This window comes from Pteropus vampyrus, unplaced genomic scaffold, assembly GCF_000151845.1.
Source record: "Pteropus vampyrus isolate Shadow unplaced genomic scaffold, Pvam_2.0 Scaffold6, whole genome shotgun sequence".
Lineage (NCBI taxonomy): Eukaryota > Metazoa > Chordata > Mammalia > Chiroptera > Pteropodidae > Pteropus > Pteropus vampyrus.
The window spans coordinates 6,069,163-6,086,816 of NW_011888787.1; the positions used below are offsets into that span (position 1 = coordinate 6,069,163).

A 17,654-nucleotide genomic window follows, 5' to 3' on the forward strand; every position below is an offset into this window, starting at 1 on the left:
TTAGGTCCTATCAGCAGTGTCCTGGTGAATAAATACGGCAGTCGTCCCGTCATGATTGTTGGTGGCTGCTTGTCAGGCTGTGGCTTGATTGCAGCTTCTTTCTGTAACAGTGTAAAAGAACTTTACTTGTGTATTGGAGTCATTGGAGGTGAGTTGCTGTTGATTCATCTTCAAGTGTTAATTTATCGCTGGCTATTTGGTATTCACCTGCATCCGTCTTTCAGATCTCTTGAGGGAAATTCCTTCCTTATAGAAATTACTTATCATTTTGAATAACTGTAAATAATTAAGACTACTAGAAACAAACTTTTTAAAAGACATTTCTGTGATACAGTAGATGTTGTTTGTTGAATGAATGAATGAATTGAAAGGGATGATTGCATGTCTTGTCCTAAGAACAGCCAGTGGTGGAGGATAAAATGTGTCTGGCAACTTGTTGCAAGGGTAGTCACTGGTTGTCATTCTCATTACTTCTTTCACAGGGAATAGGCTTCTATTGGAGCAGGAGAGAGTGTAAAGGTAAAGCAGGAATTATGTGGTAGAATGTACATGCACATTTCTGAGAGATAGAGGATCCTCTTGATAACCCCTCTCTCTCCCCTTTTTAAATAGCCACATTAAGATAATGAACTGCTAGTGAGTATAATAAATAAAGGTTACTCGTAACTTCTCAATCCAGAGAATGTGACTACTAACATTTGATATACAGTCTTCCAAACTTTTTTCTATGTACAAACATATAACTTTTTTCTAGAAAAAAAGGCTCAGATTACATATAATGTTTTATAGCCAGGTTGTTTTCACTTAATAGATATGAACATCTTTCTGTGTCATCAAATATTTTGATAGGAAACATTTTTATTGTTATTTTATTGAATAGATATATACCACAATTTTATTTGACCAGCCTCTTAATTATTTACTATTTAGGGTTTTGTTATTGTTTTTTTTTTACTATTAGTAAACAGTATTGGGTTTGTAGTCCTTTGTAAACATGAATATTTTCTTAGGATAGATTTGTAAAAGTGGAACTACTGTGTTTTTTAAATAAATAAACTAAATTCCCCTCTAGAAAGGTTTTACTCATTTATAGTTCCACAATATGTGAGAGAGGATATACCCTTAACAATAATGGGATATTATTCTTTTAATTGTTCTCAATTTTAACAGGTGAACAGTATCTCCTGGTTTTAATTTACATCTCTTTGATTATTAGGAAAGTAAATGTTTTTATGTTTGTGGCACTGTTGTGTGTTTTTTTTTTTTTTTACAAAATGCTTATTAACCACTTTTGTGTATTAAGAATAATGTCTAACTTTACACATTAAATTATTCCTTTACATGAGTTATTTTTCCAAATTTTTAAAAATATTTGTGATAAAATACACCTAAAATTTTACCTTCTTAAACATTTTTAAGTGTTCAGTTCAGTGTATTATGTATATCCACATTGTTGTACAAACACCATCTGTCTCCACAACTCTCTTCCTCTTGCAAAACTGAAACAGTACCCATGAAATAATTCCCCATCCTCCCATCCCCCTTGAGTCCTTGGCTAATACCATTCTACCTTCTGTCTGTATGACTTTGACAACTCTAAATAACTCAGGTGGAATCATACAATTTTTGTCTCTTTGTGATTGGCCAGTTCACTTAGCATAATGTTCTCAAGGTTCATCCATGTTGTAGCATGTGTCAGAATGTCCTTACTGTTTAAAGCTGCCTAATATTCCATCGTGTGTGTATACACCACATTTTATTTATCTGTCCATCTACTGACCGACACTTGAGTTGCTTCCATCTTTTAGGTCTTGTGCTTAATGCTGCCATGAACGTGGGTGTACAAATAGCTGTTCTCAACAATTATTTGGCTGTTGAATTTTGAGAAAAAAAAATTTAATTTAGACCTTTCCACTTTTTTCCCCCCTCAATGTCTACGGTTTTTAATTATTCAAAAATCTCAATTTGTGTCTATTATTATTAGAAAGTTGTTCTTCATGCCAAGATTATGAAAATATTTGCCTTCTTTTTTAAATATGCCTTTTATAAACCAAAAAATAAGTAAAAATATGCCTTTTTATATTTAAAACTTCTGGAAGGATGAAAACATTTGATGGATGAAAATGAGAAGAAATATAACTGTTCTCACATGATTAGTCACTTTATTCATTTAGTCTTTTATTCACTCTACATATATTTACTGAGCAAGAAGCATATTAATTCAGACACGGTTCTAGGTCCTGTGGGGATAGAGCAACACGTTGGGCGAGTCTTGCTCTTTAATGGGAGGAGGCAGACGGTACTGCCACAAAAACGTAAATAAGAAAAATATCAGGCAGTGAGAAATGCTATACAGAGCCTCAAGTCAAAGTATTCTGACAGAGAAAGACTGGGTGGTTAATGGAGGTGAGGGCTCGCTGAAGAGACAACCTTAACAGAGATCTGAGTAACAACAGGGAACTAACTTTGTGACAGGCCGGGGGACACAGGCCCTCAGTCAGCAGCCTGCATATTAGCACCGGTGAGAATGGTCTGGTATGAGATCTGAGTATGAGATAAGGGCCAGGGTGAAGCTTATGGATAGAGAGCCATTAGCAGGTTTGAAATAGGGGAGTAATCTGCTCTGGTTTGTGGTTTGGGCCTCTGTGAATAGCTTCAACATAAAGGGCAAGGAGCAGGAGGCGGCCAGGGAGAGCATCTAGAAGTTCTGTGTTTACTTAAACCAGCAGTATTTACTGACCAATTCTTTCTGGAGTGATTTAAAATGTCACTTTTATCTTATTTCAGGTCTGTCCCTGAACTTCTGTTTTCATGGATCTGTGTGTACCTACCTATTCCTGAGTCAGAGCCACACTGTTCTAATGATAGCAGCTTTTATAAGTCCATTTAAATATTTGTCTGTTCCCACTCCTCCTCCCACACCACCAGAAATTTCCTGATTCTCTAAGTATGTTTTAGAGTCATTTTACTTCATCTCCATCTTCCTTGGAATTACAGTAGATTGGTGCATTCATTTGGGGAGTACTGACATCTCAAAAATGTTGTTTTTGTCAAAAACATGTATATGTCATTTTTAATTCTCCAACCCTTCAGGAAAAGTTACACACTTGTAGCCATTATAAATTGCACACTTTCTAGTTTTTGGTGCTCTTTTCTATTTGATAATTGTCTGATCTTTTACTTAATGATCTTTTACGATTACAGTGATCCATAGAAACTGATTTTGCTAGATTTGACAAATAGGCAGTTATTCACCTTTAAATAGTATAAGCAATAAAAAATATAATTAATATTTATTGAGTGTTTACTACATGCCAGACACTATTCTAAGAGCAATTTCTTTGTCTGGTTAAATAATATCTTTCTGACATTTATTACAGTATGTGATTCTTTTTTCTCCTCCTCCCCAGGTCTTGGGCTTGCCTTCAACTTGAATCCAGCTCTGACCATGATTGGCAAGTATTTCTACAAGAGGCGGCCACTGGCAAATGGTCTGGCCATGGCAGGCAGCCCTGTGTTCCTCTCTACCTTGGCCCCGCTCAATCAGGTTTTCTTCGATATGTTTGGCTGGAGAGGAAGCTTCCTAATTCTTGGGGGCTTCCTACTCAACTGCTGTGTGGCTGGATCCCTGATGCGACCAATAGGGCCCAAGCCAACCAGTGCAGAGAAATATAAGTCTAAAGAAACCCTTCAGGAAGCTGGAAAATCTAGTGCGAAAGACGTGGCACTAGGTGACGCAAATACAGATCTCATTGGAGGAAACCCCAAAGAGGAGAAACAGTCGTTCTTCCAAAGAATTAATAAATTTCTGGACTTTTCTCTGTTCACTCACAGAGGCTTTTTGCTATACCTCTCTGGAAACGTGATCATGTTTTTTGGACTATTTACTCCTTTGGTCTTTCTTAGTAATTATGGCAAGAGTCAGCATTACTCTAGTGAGAGGGCTGCCTTCCTTCTTTCCATTCTGGCTTTTGTTGACATGGTCGCCAGACCCTCGATGGGACTCGTAGCCAACACAAAGTGGATAAGACCTCGAGTTCAATATTTTTTTGCTGCTTCTGTTATTGCAAATGGAGTGTGTCATCTGCTAGCACCTTTGTCCTCCAGCTATATTGAGTTCTGTATTTATGCGGGATTCTTTGGGTTTGCATTTGGGTGGCTCAGCTCAGTATTGTTTGAAACACTGATGGACCTCGTTGGACCCCTGAAGTTCTCTAGCGCTGTGGGATTGGTGACCATCGTGGAATGCTGTCCTGTCCTCCTGGGGCCACCAGTTTTAGGTATAGTATGTCTCCCTATCCATGGTTCTATTAACATAAAACAGGCACAGCAGATTGGGAAGGTGACAGGAAGCAGAAGTCAGTGAGCCTCCTGATGGCGAGAGCAAGCCTCTCATTTCTGTACCGTCGGTGCTGGCACAGTGCGGCACAGCACGATTGCGCAGGTACACGACTGAATGGAACCAAACCAAACCATCACGCTGAAAGGGGAGTGAAATATTTTTACAGATTGACATTGTTTATTAAAATGTTTCCCCTTTGTAAAATGTACATGCGTATTGTAGAAAAACATGTACAATACAACTCCACCTCTTAAAGCACTGGTGGTGTGATTACATCTTAACGATAGAGTTTATTTCAGTAGTAATAATTAAAGTCGTAGTAATAGTAGTGATGATGATGATGATGATGATGATAGCTACCATGTAAGCTCACAGTGTATCAGGGACTGTCCTAACCATTTTTGGTATCCTCTTATATCTCATAAGTCAACGAGGTAGGGATAGGTAAGAGTTCCCACTTCACAAGCGAAGAAATAGAAGCTTCGAAAGGTGAAATAATTTACCTTACATCACACAGCTAGTGAGTATATAATATGCGAACTGTTTCCTATGGTTATTAAATACTTCATCTTTTAAGTTAATAACTCAATAGATAAAAGGTAGTGAAAAAATTATTTGACTCTCTTGGATGTGACTCATACTTTGAAAGTATGACTTAGGGGATGAGTGAACATAAAGAAGACCTGCAGCTGTCTTTTGATATTGCTGTCTTCCTCATCCCACACCCAGCGAGTTGCCAAGTCTTCTCAGTTTTCACTTTCTAAATCTCTTTCTAATCTACCCACTTTCTCCGTCACAACACCTCCTTATCCATAATTCCTATCTCCTATATGGGCTTTTCCAGTAGCCTCCTAACTGGTCTTCTGTATCCACTCTAGCCACTCTTCAGTTTGTTTTCTACTCTGCAGGCAAAATTATCCTTGCGAATGCAAAGCTGTTATTTCAGCCGATCAGAACTCCTCAGTTCCTTCCCATTGTTCATTTAGTGAAAATCAAATTCCGTAATGTGGCCTGCAGGGCCACTCATAGCCTGGCCCACCTTTCTCTCCAGCCTCATTATGTGTGTGTGTGTGCGCACGTGTGCACCAATGTATATACATATTAGCTATTTCACTTACTGGCTTCTTGACCTTGGACGAGTTACTTAAGGTCTGCGTACTTGAGCTTTCACATTACACGATGGGAGTGATGATAGAATCTGCCTGTTGTGAGGATTAAGCGCTCAGAATGGCACAGGTATTGCTGTTAGATGATGTTTTAGCATAGGACAAGTGTTCACAGGACCGCTCTTTGGAAAATGCTTATGTCAGAGAAAGAGCATGGGCCTGGGAGACTGGATCAGCTCTGTGGCCTTGGGCAAGGCTAAACCTCTTTTGAGCAACAATTTTTTCCATTGTGTATTGAGAAAACTGATTTCCAGGTAATCTCTAGGTCTTTCCCAATTCAAATTGGCCGAGATTTAATCATTTTCAAGTTGCTAGAAATGACAGCATGCGAGGCCACACGAAATCAAGAGTGACATCATAAACAAAAGATCCGATCATTTTTAGCAGTTCCTTTTAAAACCAATTTGTCATTTGTGGGCTCTTTGAGGATTTAGGGGATATCTTTCTGAGTGGATCCTTAAGCTTTATTTGGAAAGAGATATACTTGTTACGTTTATCCACATAACTGTTTTTTGGGCATCCTTAGGTCGTCTCAATGACATATATGGAGACTACAAATACACATACTGGGCATGTGGCGGAATCCTCATTGTCGCAGGCATCTTTCTCTTCATTGGTATGGGCATCAATTATCGACTTGTGGCTAAAGAACAAGAAGCAGAGAGGCAGCAGAAAAAGGAAAGTAAAGAGGAGGAGACCAATGTAGATGTTGAGAAGCCAAAAGAAGTTACCAACACATCAGAATCTCCAGAGCAGAAAAGCACAGAAGGCAGCCCCAAAGAGGAGGAGAGTCCGGTTTGAGCCCACAGCTAATGGAGCAACTTGTGACCCAAGGTATCTGAAAACATTCTGCTGGCCTGTCATCTCTTAGTGGTGCTCAAATGCAAACAGTGGACATTTGTGTGGAAATTCTACCAAGTGTTCCTTATGGAATTTTTGTTTCACTCCTTACCTGTAGCCCAAATTAAAAACGCCATATCCTTTGGGGAGGGAGTGCTTGGCAAAGAATGAGAGAAGGAAGTCGGGAATTTTTGTTTGCTTTTTTGAATCTTAGCTTTTAACAGCGTCATGAAGATTATAATATGTGCCTTAAGTTTTAGTTTTTAGAATCTTTAGGGAGCCTTAACTTTTAAAACCAGTCTGCTGAATTCATCTATTTTGTGTTCCATTACAAGGAGAAATAACTGACGTGTTTGAAGCAAGTGTAAAATTTAAAATTAATCTTGTTTCACTGTTATTTGTGTTGTCAGACATTATCACTGAAAGATTTATGAGTAGAAGGTTGAAAGTTGGGGATTTTATAAAATCCTAAAATATTTTTCTGGTATCAATAGTTGCCTGGCATATGTGCCTGCTTGCTATATATTTAGGAAACTTAAGGCATAAAATATTGGAAACATCTTGGCTGTTCCAGACATACTGTACTCAACAACACCCCTCTAGTATCTTAAGATGCTTATTAGAAGCCAAGTTCTTGTGAGTTAATTTCATTAAATGATTTTTTTTTTTGCACCCCTTTTCAAAGACATATTTTGGGTGGTCATTGACCCTTTTGAGATCACTTATTTTTTTCACTGTAAAAGTTAGTATTAAAATATACAAAACTGCATATTTGTGCCTCCTTAGGTAAAGACAATACATCCAATTAAGTGTAGACAGATACTTCAAACAGCAGCTGAATTCAGCTTAGGTTTTTCTAAAAACCTCAGTTAAACTGTGAGACTCAGAATCTTTTTTGTTGTTTTTCCTGGAATTTTTCCCCTTTGATTCATAGTGGTTTCATTTATATCTGTGTCTAGCTTAGAGCTGTGTGTGAGATAGTCATTCTTTGTGTGTTTAGGGGTTTTTTTTGGTTTTTTTGTTTCTTTGTTTTTTGGGGGTTTTTTTGGTTTGCTAATTAGAGCCAGAGAGATCTGAGATCTGGCCCCCAGCAAACCTAGTAGAAGATTGGGAAGGAAATTGCTCAATACTTTTAGTTCAATAAATAACTCCTTTTCTTTTTTCTGAGAAGATCTTAAAGATAATTATGTTTTGCTTAGAATTATTGGACACATTCTTACTCTAAAAATCTATAAATTTCATGACCCTTTCACTTACCTGGAAAGTAGAGAAATGGGTTTAGAATAAGATAGGAGGGAAGACGGACCAGAATGAAAACAAAATATTTTTTAACCTAATATCTTTTAAATTGTGGCAGAACAATGATAGACATTCAATGACTTATATATTACATTCAATGCATTTCAAAATATTGTAATTGACAGTGAAAGTATAGATAAAAACCTTGTATAAGACGCTGGCTTTTCCAAATAAACTTTTTTTTTTTTTTTTTATGTTTCTTCCTCCAAATGTTTGTTTTTTTTGTTTGTTTGGGTTTTTTTTTTTTTTTTTGAGGAAAATATGACTGTCTCCATTTTCATTATTAAGATTCAACTTGACCGTTGCTAATATTAAATCAAATCATTTAGCTTATGTGCTTTGGGCTTTGTGTATATGACTTATTTTGATTTTTCGCCTTTCCTCTACTTTAAGGAAAGCAAGAGGGAGAAATTTTGAAACAGGTTCTCTGAAAGCATCCAGAGCAGTTAACCTTAAGGCCACAATGAAAACTCCCTTTCTGAGCCTAATGTCGTGGCAGATGGAGGAGGCATTTACAGGAGAAGCCTGCTGTGTCTGTTGGCAGGTTGGCAGGCTTGGCTCCAGTTTGGACTCTACCCTTTTCCCTGGACCCGAGTCCATAGCCTCTGTGTGCCTCTTTTCCTTTCTGTTAAAACAAGGATCACTGTTAGTAAGGGAATGTGGGGTGGGGGGCGGGGGGAGAACTAAGTACAGGAAATGTGGAGGGGTGGGGGAAGAACTAAATAAGGCAGGTGTATAGGATTATTTTCCCCAACCCCAAATGTTGAGCTACAGCGAAACATAATCTCTTGCCTTGGTCTTTGTTCATTAACTGAGTCTTGCTAGTAAAGTGAGGGGTTTTTGGTGCAAGTTAACCACCACTTATGAGAAGGAAGGGCTCTGAAGAGGCTGTATGCAGAAGCAAGGGTTAAAAACTGGTTTAAAGCTGAAACTAAACCTCTTATCACCCAGTCCGACACCCTGACTTTTTCCCACTGAAGATACAGGCTTAAGAGATTTATTCAAGATCAATTTCAGTAACAGAGCTAGCACTAAAACCCTGTATGGGCCTACTCTGTGCTACCTATTCCTTGTTAACAGTCAGCTCATCTTCTCCGTGAGTTGCCATGTTGTCTTCAACAATGGAAGTAGCTAGGCTTCCTGATCCAGTGTGTTATCCTTTACTTCATGTGAGCACTTTTATTTGAGTTCAGTTTCGATGGCTGTTTTGGGAAAACAGACATATGTACAGAGCACCTGCTTATCTTTGCTTTTCTCTGTCCCACACCCTAAGTCACAGAACATATGCAGCTCTTTGATAGCTGCAGTGCCCAAAAAGGCTGGGGACAGTTCAAGAGCACATGCTGAAACAGACAAGTCAAAGCTGGAAAGTTATTTAAGAAACATGGGCTGGGCATTGCAGATGATCATGGTACTGAACAAGACTGTATTAACACGTTATACTCAAGTCTTTTGAGGACTTAAATTATCATAAGTAGCCAAGATAATTTCTACAGGAAAAGATGATAGTAAAATAAATTTGGGGAAATTCAGAGAGGCATTTTTATCTCTGATTTAATCACATTGATGAATAATTTGGATTCTTGAGTTGTCTGAACTTAGTATTTTACTTTTGCACCATAGATATTATGTCAATATTAATCCTGTTTTTTAAAAAAGAAAAAATAATTGTTAAAAGCCGTTTAATATTTTTATGTGAGCCAATGTTTTATTGTATTGAATTCTAGATTGATAAACTGGGTATTGGTTTGTCTGAAAAATCTAAATGTCTGGGTTTTACCTTCCCTAGCAAATGGTTTACAGTATAACAAACTTAGTAAGGTGTGTCCCCCTACCCTCACTTTTGGTTGGAAAGGTAAAGAAAGGTTAACAGTAAACTTCCACCTTTGCAACATGGTTGTTTTAATAATCAGGTCTGGCACTTGCCTAGAAGACATGAAGAAAGAGGTTAATGATAGACTGCGTCACTATGAAAATTCTTCCAATACGTGACAGGAAATGACAGCCCAGGCTCGCCTGACTTGCCCAACTGTGAGCAATTAAGCCAAGTTGCTTCAGAGTTTAGAAGCATCTAAGGGGGTTTCAAGCACATCACTCCTCAAACATGTTCTGGCTTTAAAGTTTTAGATTCTGTCACCCTTCCTCCATTCATTCTAGGCCATAGTGACAAAAGCATTCAAATGAGAGTGATTGGTCGAGTATTTTTCTCTTCAGCAGAACAGCAGTGATTTATTTATTTTTTGCTGACTTTCCCCTCACTTGCTAGAAGAGACTGGGGTAGCTAGCAAGATAGCCAGATAGCTACCGCCTAGGTTCAAACAGGCTGTATGACATCAAACAAGTTACTTAGCCTCCCTAAGCATCGGGTTTCTTTTGTAAGGTGTTAATAATTACTCCCAACCTCTCTAGGGTTGTCATGAAGGTTAGCTGATATGCGACATCTCGTGTAAAGCAAAGGCTTCATAAGTGTAAGCATCTGACTTGGAAAAAAAAAAAAATCAAAGAAAATTAATACTTGCGGGGGAAGGGGAGCTCTTCTATTTCCCAAGACGGTTCCTTACTTGCAGAGGACAGTGAGTAGGGGAGTGACTCAAAGAGTATTAGCTAAATGATCACATTCTCCTTTTTGATCACATCTTCCTTTTTGTCTTACAAATGTAATTAATGGTCTTTCTTTGGTAAATGAATGGATGAAACTAACAACTCACAAGGTTGGTGCATGTATGTCCAACTCTTTTGAGTTACAGTGGATTTGAATCCCAAAGCCCTTGCTCTTTCTACCCTAACAGTACACAGCCTCCATGGGGAAGAGATGTCCAACTAGCAGATATAATTTCCCCTCGATATTTGTGGTGTTTTTAGAAGAAAAGAAATATAACTAGTAAGCTATCACGATTAAAGTTCTTTTTCCCTACCTATGTTCTTAAATGCAAATTGAAAGACTGATAGGGTTTTTATTTTCTCTACTACATCAATAACATGATTTAAATTATAAATTATCATCAGTTGGTGGCTGGATAAATTGGCATAACATTAGCAAAGCAATTACATAATCTGTCAAGTACCATGAGTTCACATCTTTTTCCTAAGAATTCCAGATTTGGAGTTTATATAAGAAAATTATGTCTGTTTTTGAAATTATCAATTTATTTGGAAAATCAATAGCTATCTAAATGGATGGTTATGAAGTCCTTATGAGATAGACATGGCACAGTGTTAAATGAAAAAACAGAACACAAACTACCATGACATATGTCCATATATATGCATAATACATGTTACCCACACATGAGTTGAAGAGGACATACACAAATATGCTAATCATTTTGTGAGCATAGTAAAATTAGTGACTTTTTTCTATATTTTTTCCATATTCTAATTATTATTAATGTGATGATCACTTTCACACTAAAAGAGACATTCAACGTAGCACATACTGGTTTCCAGAGGGAAAAACAGTATATTTGATGTAGAATGTGAAGCTGATTATTACAAGTAGGTTATTTTTTCCTGCTTCTTCATCTGATGAAGGGAGGTCAGTGTGACAGGGAGGAGCACAGAGCATAATGGTCTCAAGTTATGATTTCATCATTCAGCTGCAAGTGAATGTTTAACTCAGGAAGCCAGAGCGTTCAGCAGTTATCCAAGTCACGGCATCGCACACAGTCTTAAACATCTTACTGAAATCAGCATCAGAAAAATATACCACTGATGTTACAAAAACAGGAGTAGAATTCGCTTGTCTGCCCGGCTATCATTTGTTAATTTACCAACAAGCATTTATTGGACCTTTACTATGTCCTAAAACATTATTCCTAGGCTTTGAGAATCCAGCCATGAAAGAAACACAGTATGTCTTCCCATTGTTAGAAAAAGAGCCAGCCAAGTTGGAGTCACTTTTGTTAAGCCATGTCACCAAACCAAAACTTACTAACCTGATTGCAGTTTCAGCCTCACCCAAGAGTGGAATTTTAACCCAGTCTGGAATTTCCCGATCAATGCTCCTGAGGTAATCTGCCTGATAAAGACCCCTACCTTCCCTTGAGAGAAGGTGTCCTTGCTTGAAATCCACTCTTAACTTCTCAGTCCTACCCTCTTTCTGCTTATAAAAACTTCCATTTTGTACAACTCATCTGAGCGCCATTCCAGTTGCTTGGATGAGATGCTGCCAGATTCATGAATCACTTAATAAAACCAATTAGATCTTCGAATTAACTTTGTTGCATTTTGTTTTTTAATGCCATGCATCTTACATTCTGGTAGAGGAAGACAGTGAACAGTAAGTTATAGAGAAAACAGCAGAATTCAGAGTAGAGACATGGATATAAGATCAGCCTTCATTCACTCATTCATTCATCTAAACAGTATTTTTTGGAGCATCTTCTATATGCCCATTTGCTGGATAGAGGAGATATAACAGTGAACAAAATCAAGTTCCCGGCACCCACAGCCTCTAGTCTGGTGGGGAAGACTGTGTAGGAGGTACTGTGAGAGGGAGGCTCTAACCCAATCTCAAGAGGGCCTAAAAAAGAACAAAAAGTTTGTTCTTGTGAAAGTTAACTTCTCTGAGCCTCTTCGGTAAAAGAAACATAATGAAATTATTGTGGGGAGTAAGTGTGAAAGTACGCAGCATCTGTAGTATATGGAGCACACAGTAGTTGTAAAAGTTAAATCCCAATCTGCTTGATGTTCTGCAGTGCAGTAAAGCAAGTGTCGGTTAAATCATCAACCAGAATAAAGAAGGGCTGGTAATATTCGTATAGCTCATCAGGGTCTACAAAGGCTTTTCAAGTATATTCTATCTGATTCATGCAAAATCCTAGGGCAGTGGGTATAACAAAAAATGCTAACCCTTTAGCTGGGCCTTCATCCTAGCAGGCCATCTCCTCTGCTGTCAGAAGAGCACAAAGCAAGACTGCAGACAGCTCAGTGGCTAGAGCCAAAGTGCAGTGGGTGGAAGCTGGAAACGTCCAGGGCTGGAAGAGGCCGAATCCTGGCTAATGTTGAAGGGCGAATGGTCAAAGCAATCGCTAGGGTACTGCATCAGAACAAGTAAGTGGTCCTGCCCCCATCAAATGCACAATCTTAACAGTCCTTTTCCCTAGCTTTGGAATTCATAATGTGATTTCTTCACTTGTGGATTTACTTTTCTAATATGCTTTACTGATTGCAGAATTAAAAGTTTGCATTTCCTGAGCTTACTCTGGCCAGGTCCCAAGAGGAAATGGCCAGCTGCCATTAAGCAGCCAAGAGGGGAACTGGACTGGGATTTAAAAATCACCTGGTGTGCTGACAATCTGTATGTGCATAACTATCAAGAGGTTTATAATGGTGGTTGTCACTGTGGCTTATGTTTCTTTTCCTTCCTCCTCATTGCTTTTTCTCTTTAAGGCCAGGAGAAAAGGTCCCGGGCGCTTTTGTGTCAGGGTCTATCTATGCTTTTCAGAAGGGGAACTATAGCGACTTTTTGGTGATAGCCCTTTTCCTCTTAAATTCCAAGTACCGTGATGTTTCTCAGATGCTAAACGAGCAAGAGCAGGCCTGCAGCAGGTTTTCTAGGCTAGGCACTTGGATGGCTCCCGAGCTTCCACCTGCGTGTGCCCGGCCCGGCCCCATGCACCATGTACTTCATCAGTTGCCCAGATGTGTAGGTTAAACAGCTTTACTGTTTCTTCATTCCATCCTCTCCTTTTCTTTTTCCCTGGCAGCCTCCCTGCCTCTGTTCCCACCAACCACCTCAGCCCTGCCTCAGTGCTGCTGCCAAAACGATGTCTCTAAAAAAGCCGAATCTTTCAACTGTTTGTATAACTTTAATAAAAGCAATAAAGATAAAAATCAAACTCATCTAGTGTCACTCCTCTCCTTCAAGTCCTATAGTTTGAGGATAAAGTCCAAACTCCTTAGCTGGTCCACAGTGTCCTTCTTGCTCAGCTCCTCCACACCTCTCATCTCCTGCCAGTCGTCAGCCCACGCCCTGCTCTCCAGCCCAACTGAACTTAGATTCCCTAAGTGCTGGGCCTTGTTGAAGACCTCTGCCATCCGACATGCTAACTCGTGCCTGGAAACCTGGCCCTCCCTCCTTTCTCCTCCACTAACTCGCATTCATCCTTTGAAACGGTTCACATGTCCTCTCACATGAGGCCTTACCCTGATTCCCCAGTTTGTTCTGACTGCCCCTATATCTATGGTGCAGTTAGAGTATGAATCTTTGTGTCAAATCCCAGGTCTCGAGGTACAAATTTCAGATAGGCCACTTACTAACTCGAGTCCTCAGGCAAGTTACCTAACCTCTAGGCCTCAGTTTTTACATCTGTAAAATGCGACTCATAACACAATAGTAGGTAGGGTTATCATGAGAATTAAATAAGGCAGTGACTGTAAACCCCTTGGCATGGTACCCGACACAGAATAAGTATTATAATACGCGGTATTATCACCACCTGTGCCAGAGATAGCTCTTAACCACTGTTAACGGATAACTCTCCAAATGGTAAAATCATGACTCATATAAGTAAACATGCTTTATAACTCTTTAAGATGGAAACCAGTAAGGTTTTACAACTGCTTCAAAAGATTTATTCTCTACTGGCCCAAATTTATTTGAATTGCCATGACCAGAAACAATTCACATCGCACAACAGACAGGAAACATCTGCACGCTCATCGGCCTCCACAAATTAACATGCATCTGTTGTAAAATCACCCCTGGAATAAAAGACAATCCAACGTGCAGACCGCTAGTGAACCAGGCAACCTGGAAGCCCCGAGGTGCACAGCATCCCGCCGGGAACTCCCGGCGCTCCTTCCCGCTTGAAAGTCTCACTGTTTTCCCAGCGCCACAGTGGATTATGCTCATGTTTGCTTTTCTAACCCCTGCCAGACTGCGAGCTTCTTGAGATGAGAGAACAACATGCACAGTGAGAGCTTCCTTTTGGTTTTCAGAAGCTTCTGTAGAAAGAGATGCTGGAACTGGGGAGAGAGAGGAAAGGCTACACCTCCCCTGGGGAAGAGTGTCCAGGGAGAGCTGTGTGGGGTTACAGGACGACTAATGGACAAGCATGCCTTAGGCACAGACTACACGCCAGGCCCCGGGCCGGGAAGGGAAAACGATGAATGAGTCTGGTTTCTGTTTTCAAGATATTCTCAGTCTACGGGGGCAATAAAAAGATATATCAGTGCTTACGACATAGTGTGGTGAGGGCCCTGGAAATCCAGAAGCCGTACTTCAAGGGCTGGAGGACAGTGCTGCCCAAGCCCAGGTTTGTTGAAGGGACTAAGATGAAGGAGGTGCCTGTGAACCCCCGGATGAGGGGCAGCCTCCGAGAAGTGAATGAAAAGGATATGTTCCACTCCCGATGCCAGACTCCCTCCCCTTCCTACCTTGGGGCTAGACTTCTGTTGGCAGACAAGCGGCAGTGGGGAAAACGGTGGTCATTACAGGCAGGGGCAACCTGCAGCATTCCCAAAATCTCCCTCAGGGAACCAGGACACTTAAAGTTATGGCAGGGAAGACGGTGTTCACCGGCTGAGAGACGATATTTTTAAAGGGGGATCAATCAACAAGGAAACTCAGGAAAATGGGGTCTTCCCTAGAATGCAAGCTCTGTGAGGCAGGGAGTAGGTCTGAACACGCTTGTTACGTGACAGCACTCACTCGTTAAATATATAAAAGAATGAATAAGTGAATGAAGGAATGAACTGACTGAGAGAGGGGACGAGACCACTGCTGCCTTGCTCAGTGCCCTCAGATGCGGTCAGCCCAAGACTGCTGTCCTTTAAATACCTGAGGCATCGAATAACTCATGTGGTTTGCCCAGCTCTTTGCTGGACGCTCTTGTGGCCTCCCCGACACTCAGCTGCCCAATAGGAACAAATGTGCTCAGCAGCTGGCAGGAACATCCACCCTGAGTGCGTGCCACACCGCGCCCTTGAATTCTGGTACAACCATGGGAGGTACCGGCATGGTGCCCAGAGCGCTGGGCTCTCCCAGCAGCCTCCCTGCCCCACGCGTCCCATCTGAGTCAGCCCCAGCCTCGGGAAAGTCACCAGGAACCTGAGCTGCCTGTGCTTCTCAGGAAGGGGCAGACACCTTGGGAATCTGCTCAGGACCTGCCATGAGATCAGCCCAGTCCACTGCCTGAAGGCCCACTGAGCCTCCTCCCACACACCTGGCACACACCACACATACTCTCTGAGGCAAGAGGCAAGAGCGATCTGGGCTCTGGGCTGAGAAAGACCTGGTTTCGGAGCCTGGCTCTTCCTCTCATTGGCTGTGTGGCTCTGTGCCTCGGTTTCCTTGTCTGAAAAATAAGGACAATGATAGTTCTAGCCGCCAGAGTGCAGTGCAGCAAACAGGAACCACTTGAGGAATTTTGAACAAAGGTGACTTGATCTGGATGGTTAGGTGCTTATGGGATGGCTGGATGGGGAGGGGAGGAGGGGAGGCTGAGCCTCTGAAAGCTCTGCTCCCTCACCCTGGGCAGGAAGGGAAGGTGGGCATCTGGAAGTTGCCACTGGCACTACTGACACTGGACACGCTGACATGGCTGTGACCCAGGGGACAGCAGGGCCTCCACTGCTGCGGCCAGGGCTGGGGTCGCACGCTGGACACTGGGGCAGGAAGACGCACGGCTGCCTGACCGTTTGCAGCCAGAAGACGGCCTCGGCTCCTCCCACCTTCCAAATCCACTAAGCCTGGGTCACGACACGCACGGCCACACTCGCAGGAGTCGGTTTGGGAGATGCAGCTTGAGCTTTCTGCCTCGGGCGGGAACGGCCCCTGGGGGCAGGTGGGCCCCGTGAGGACGAACCCATTTGTGCCCGGAGAGCGCCCCCACCGCTCCGGGCACACGGCACGCGCTCAGCCAAGGGCCCCCGCGAACATCACAGTGGCTGCGGCTCCGTGCCTGCCGCGGGCCGGCACCGGGCTAGGCCCTAGGAGATAGGACAGCGGGCGACGGGGCCCTCCCCTGGAGAAGTGACGGGACTCCAGGGGAGCATAAAGAGGACGCCCACAGGAAAGTGGTCAGTGTAGAAGTGCATCCTACAAGCCTGTGGAGCTCAGAGGGCAGAGGGGGCCCCTAGGTCAGCCTTGGGGGAAGGGAGGTCAGTGACAGCTTTCCAGTAGTAGTGGTGTCTAATACTAGGGAGAACTAGAAATTAACCAAGTCAAGCAGGGGGAAACAAGGGTGTGTGTGTGTGAGTGACAATGCTAAGTTCCCCCTTGAGGGAGCATATACTTGTTCAAAACCCTGGAGGATGGAGGGTGGTTGGCATTTTCCGCGAGTGGACAGTTCAATCTGACCAGGGCACTGAGCAGTGGTTCAGAAATGAAGCTGGAGAGGAAAGCAGGGCCCCAGATTATCTCTCGGGACGTCACATGTGGCTTTGAAGAATCTGAGCTTTATCCTATGGGCACTGGGAAGACATAGGAGGTACTTAAGCGGGGTTAAGTATCATCACCTTTCTGGTTTCAGAAATATCACTTCGAGGTGGTTTGTGCAATAGGCTGGAAGAGGGCGGGACTGCAGGCGAGGATCTCAGTTGTGACATGGCTGCGTCGGGGCTGGAATAATGGCCGTCTAGAGGAGGACAAGGGAACAGGCAGAGAGATTCAAAGGAGTTTATGAGGAGGCAGACAGAACAGGAGGGGGGGTGGGAGTGGGAGCAGGGAGGTGCCTGGGGTGGCTGCCAGGTTTCAACAGCGGCACACCCGGAAGGGCGGGGCCCCATCTACTCCTGGCACTTGATCTGGGGTGGCACCCACCCACAGGCTCCTTGCCTCTGGACTGAGTTCACAAAAAGCCCCTTCCCTCCCATCGACTTTATGGCCTGCGTGCAATTCAGTTCCACCGATGTTTCTTAGGCAGCTATTACGTGCCAGGAACCAGGGCGGCTTCTCCCTGCCTCATCCAAGTGAATTTGAACTGGATGACTGGAGGCTCTGGGGCAGGGATGAGGGGCTGCAAGTGAGCAGTGAGGAAGGGTAAGCTGTGGACACACAGCCC

At 42.2% G+C, this 17,654-nt stretch overlaps 1 protein-coding gene and 1 long non-coding RNA gene across 4 annotated transcripts in view; one reads left to right on the top strand and one right to left on the bottom strand.

Moving 5' to 3' along the window:
- SLC16A1 (solute carrier family 16 member 1) overlaps positions 1-11,858 on the top strand; it is a 39,165-nt gene extending 27,307 nt beyond the window's left edge. For all 3 annotated transcript variants that reach the window (XM_023535676.1, XM_023535674.1, XM_011367020.2), the window contains 2 exons: positions 3,411-4,280; positions 6,035-11,858. In XM_023535676.1, coding sequence (XP_023391444.1) covers positions 3,411-4,280; positions 6,035-6,309 — 1,145 coding nt within the window. In that variant the 3' untranslated portion in view covers positions 6,310-11,858. The remainder of the gene's footprint in view (positions 1-3,410; positions 4,281-6,034) is intronic.
- Positions 11,859-15,667: 3,809 nt separating this feature from the next.
- LOC111744945 overlaps positions 15,668-17,654 on the bottom strand; it is a 5,063-nt gene continuing 3,076 nt past the window's right edge. The window contains exon 3 of the long non-coding RNA XR_002782395.1: positions 15,668-17,228. This is a non-coding gene — a long non-coding RNA (uncharacterized LOC111744945). The remainder of the gene's footprint in view (positions 17,229-17,654) is intronic.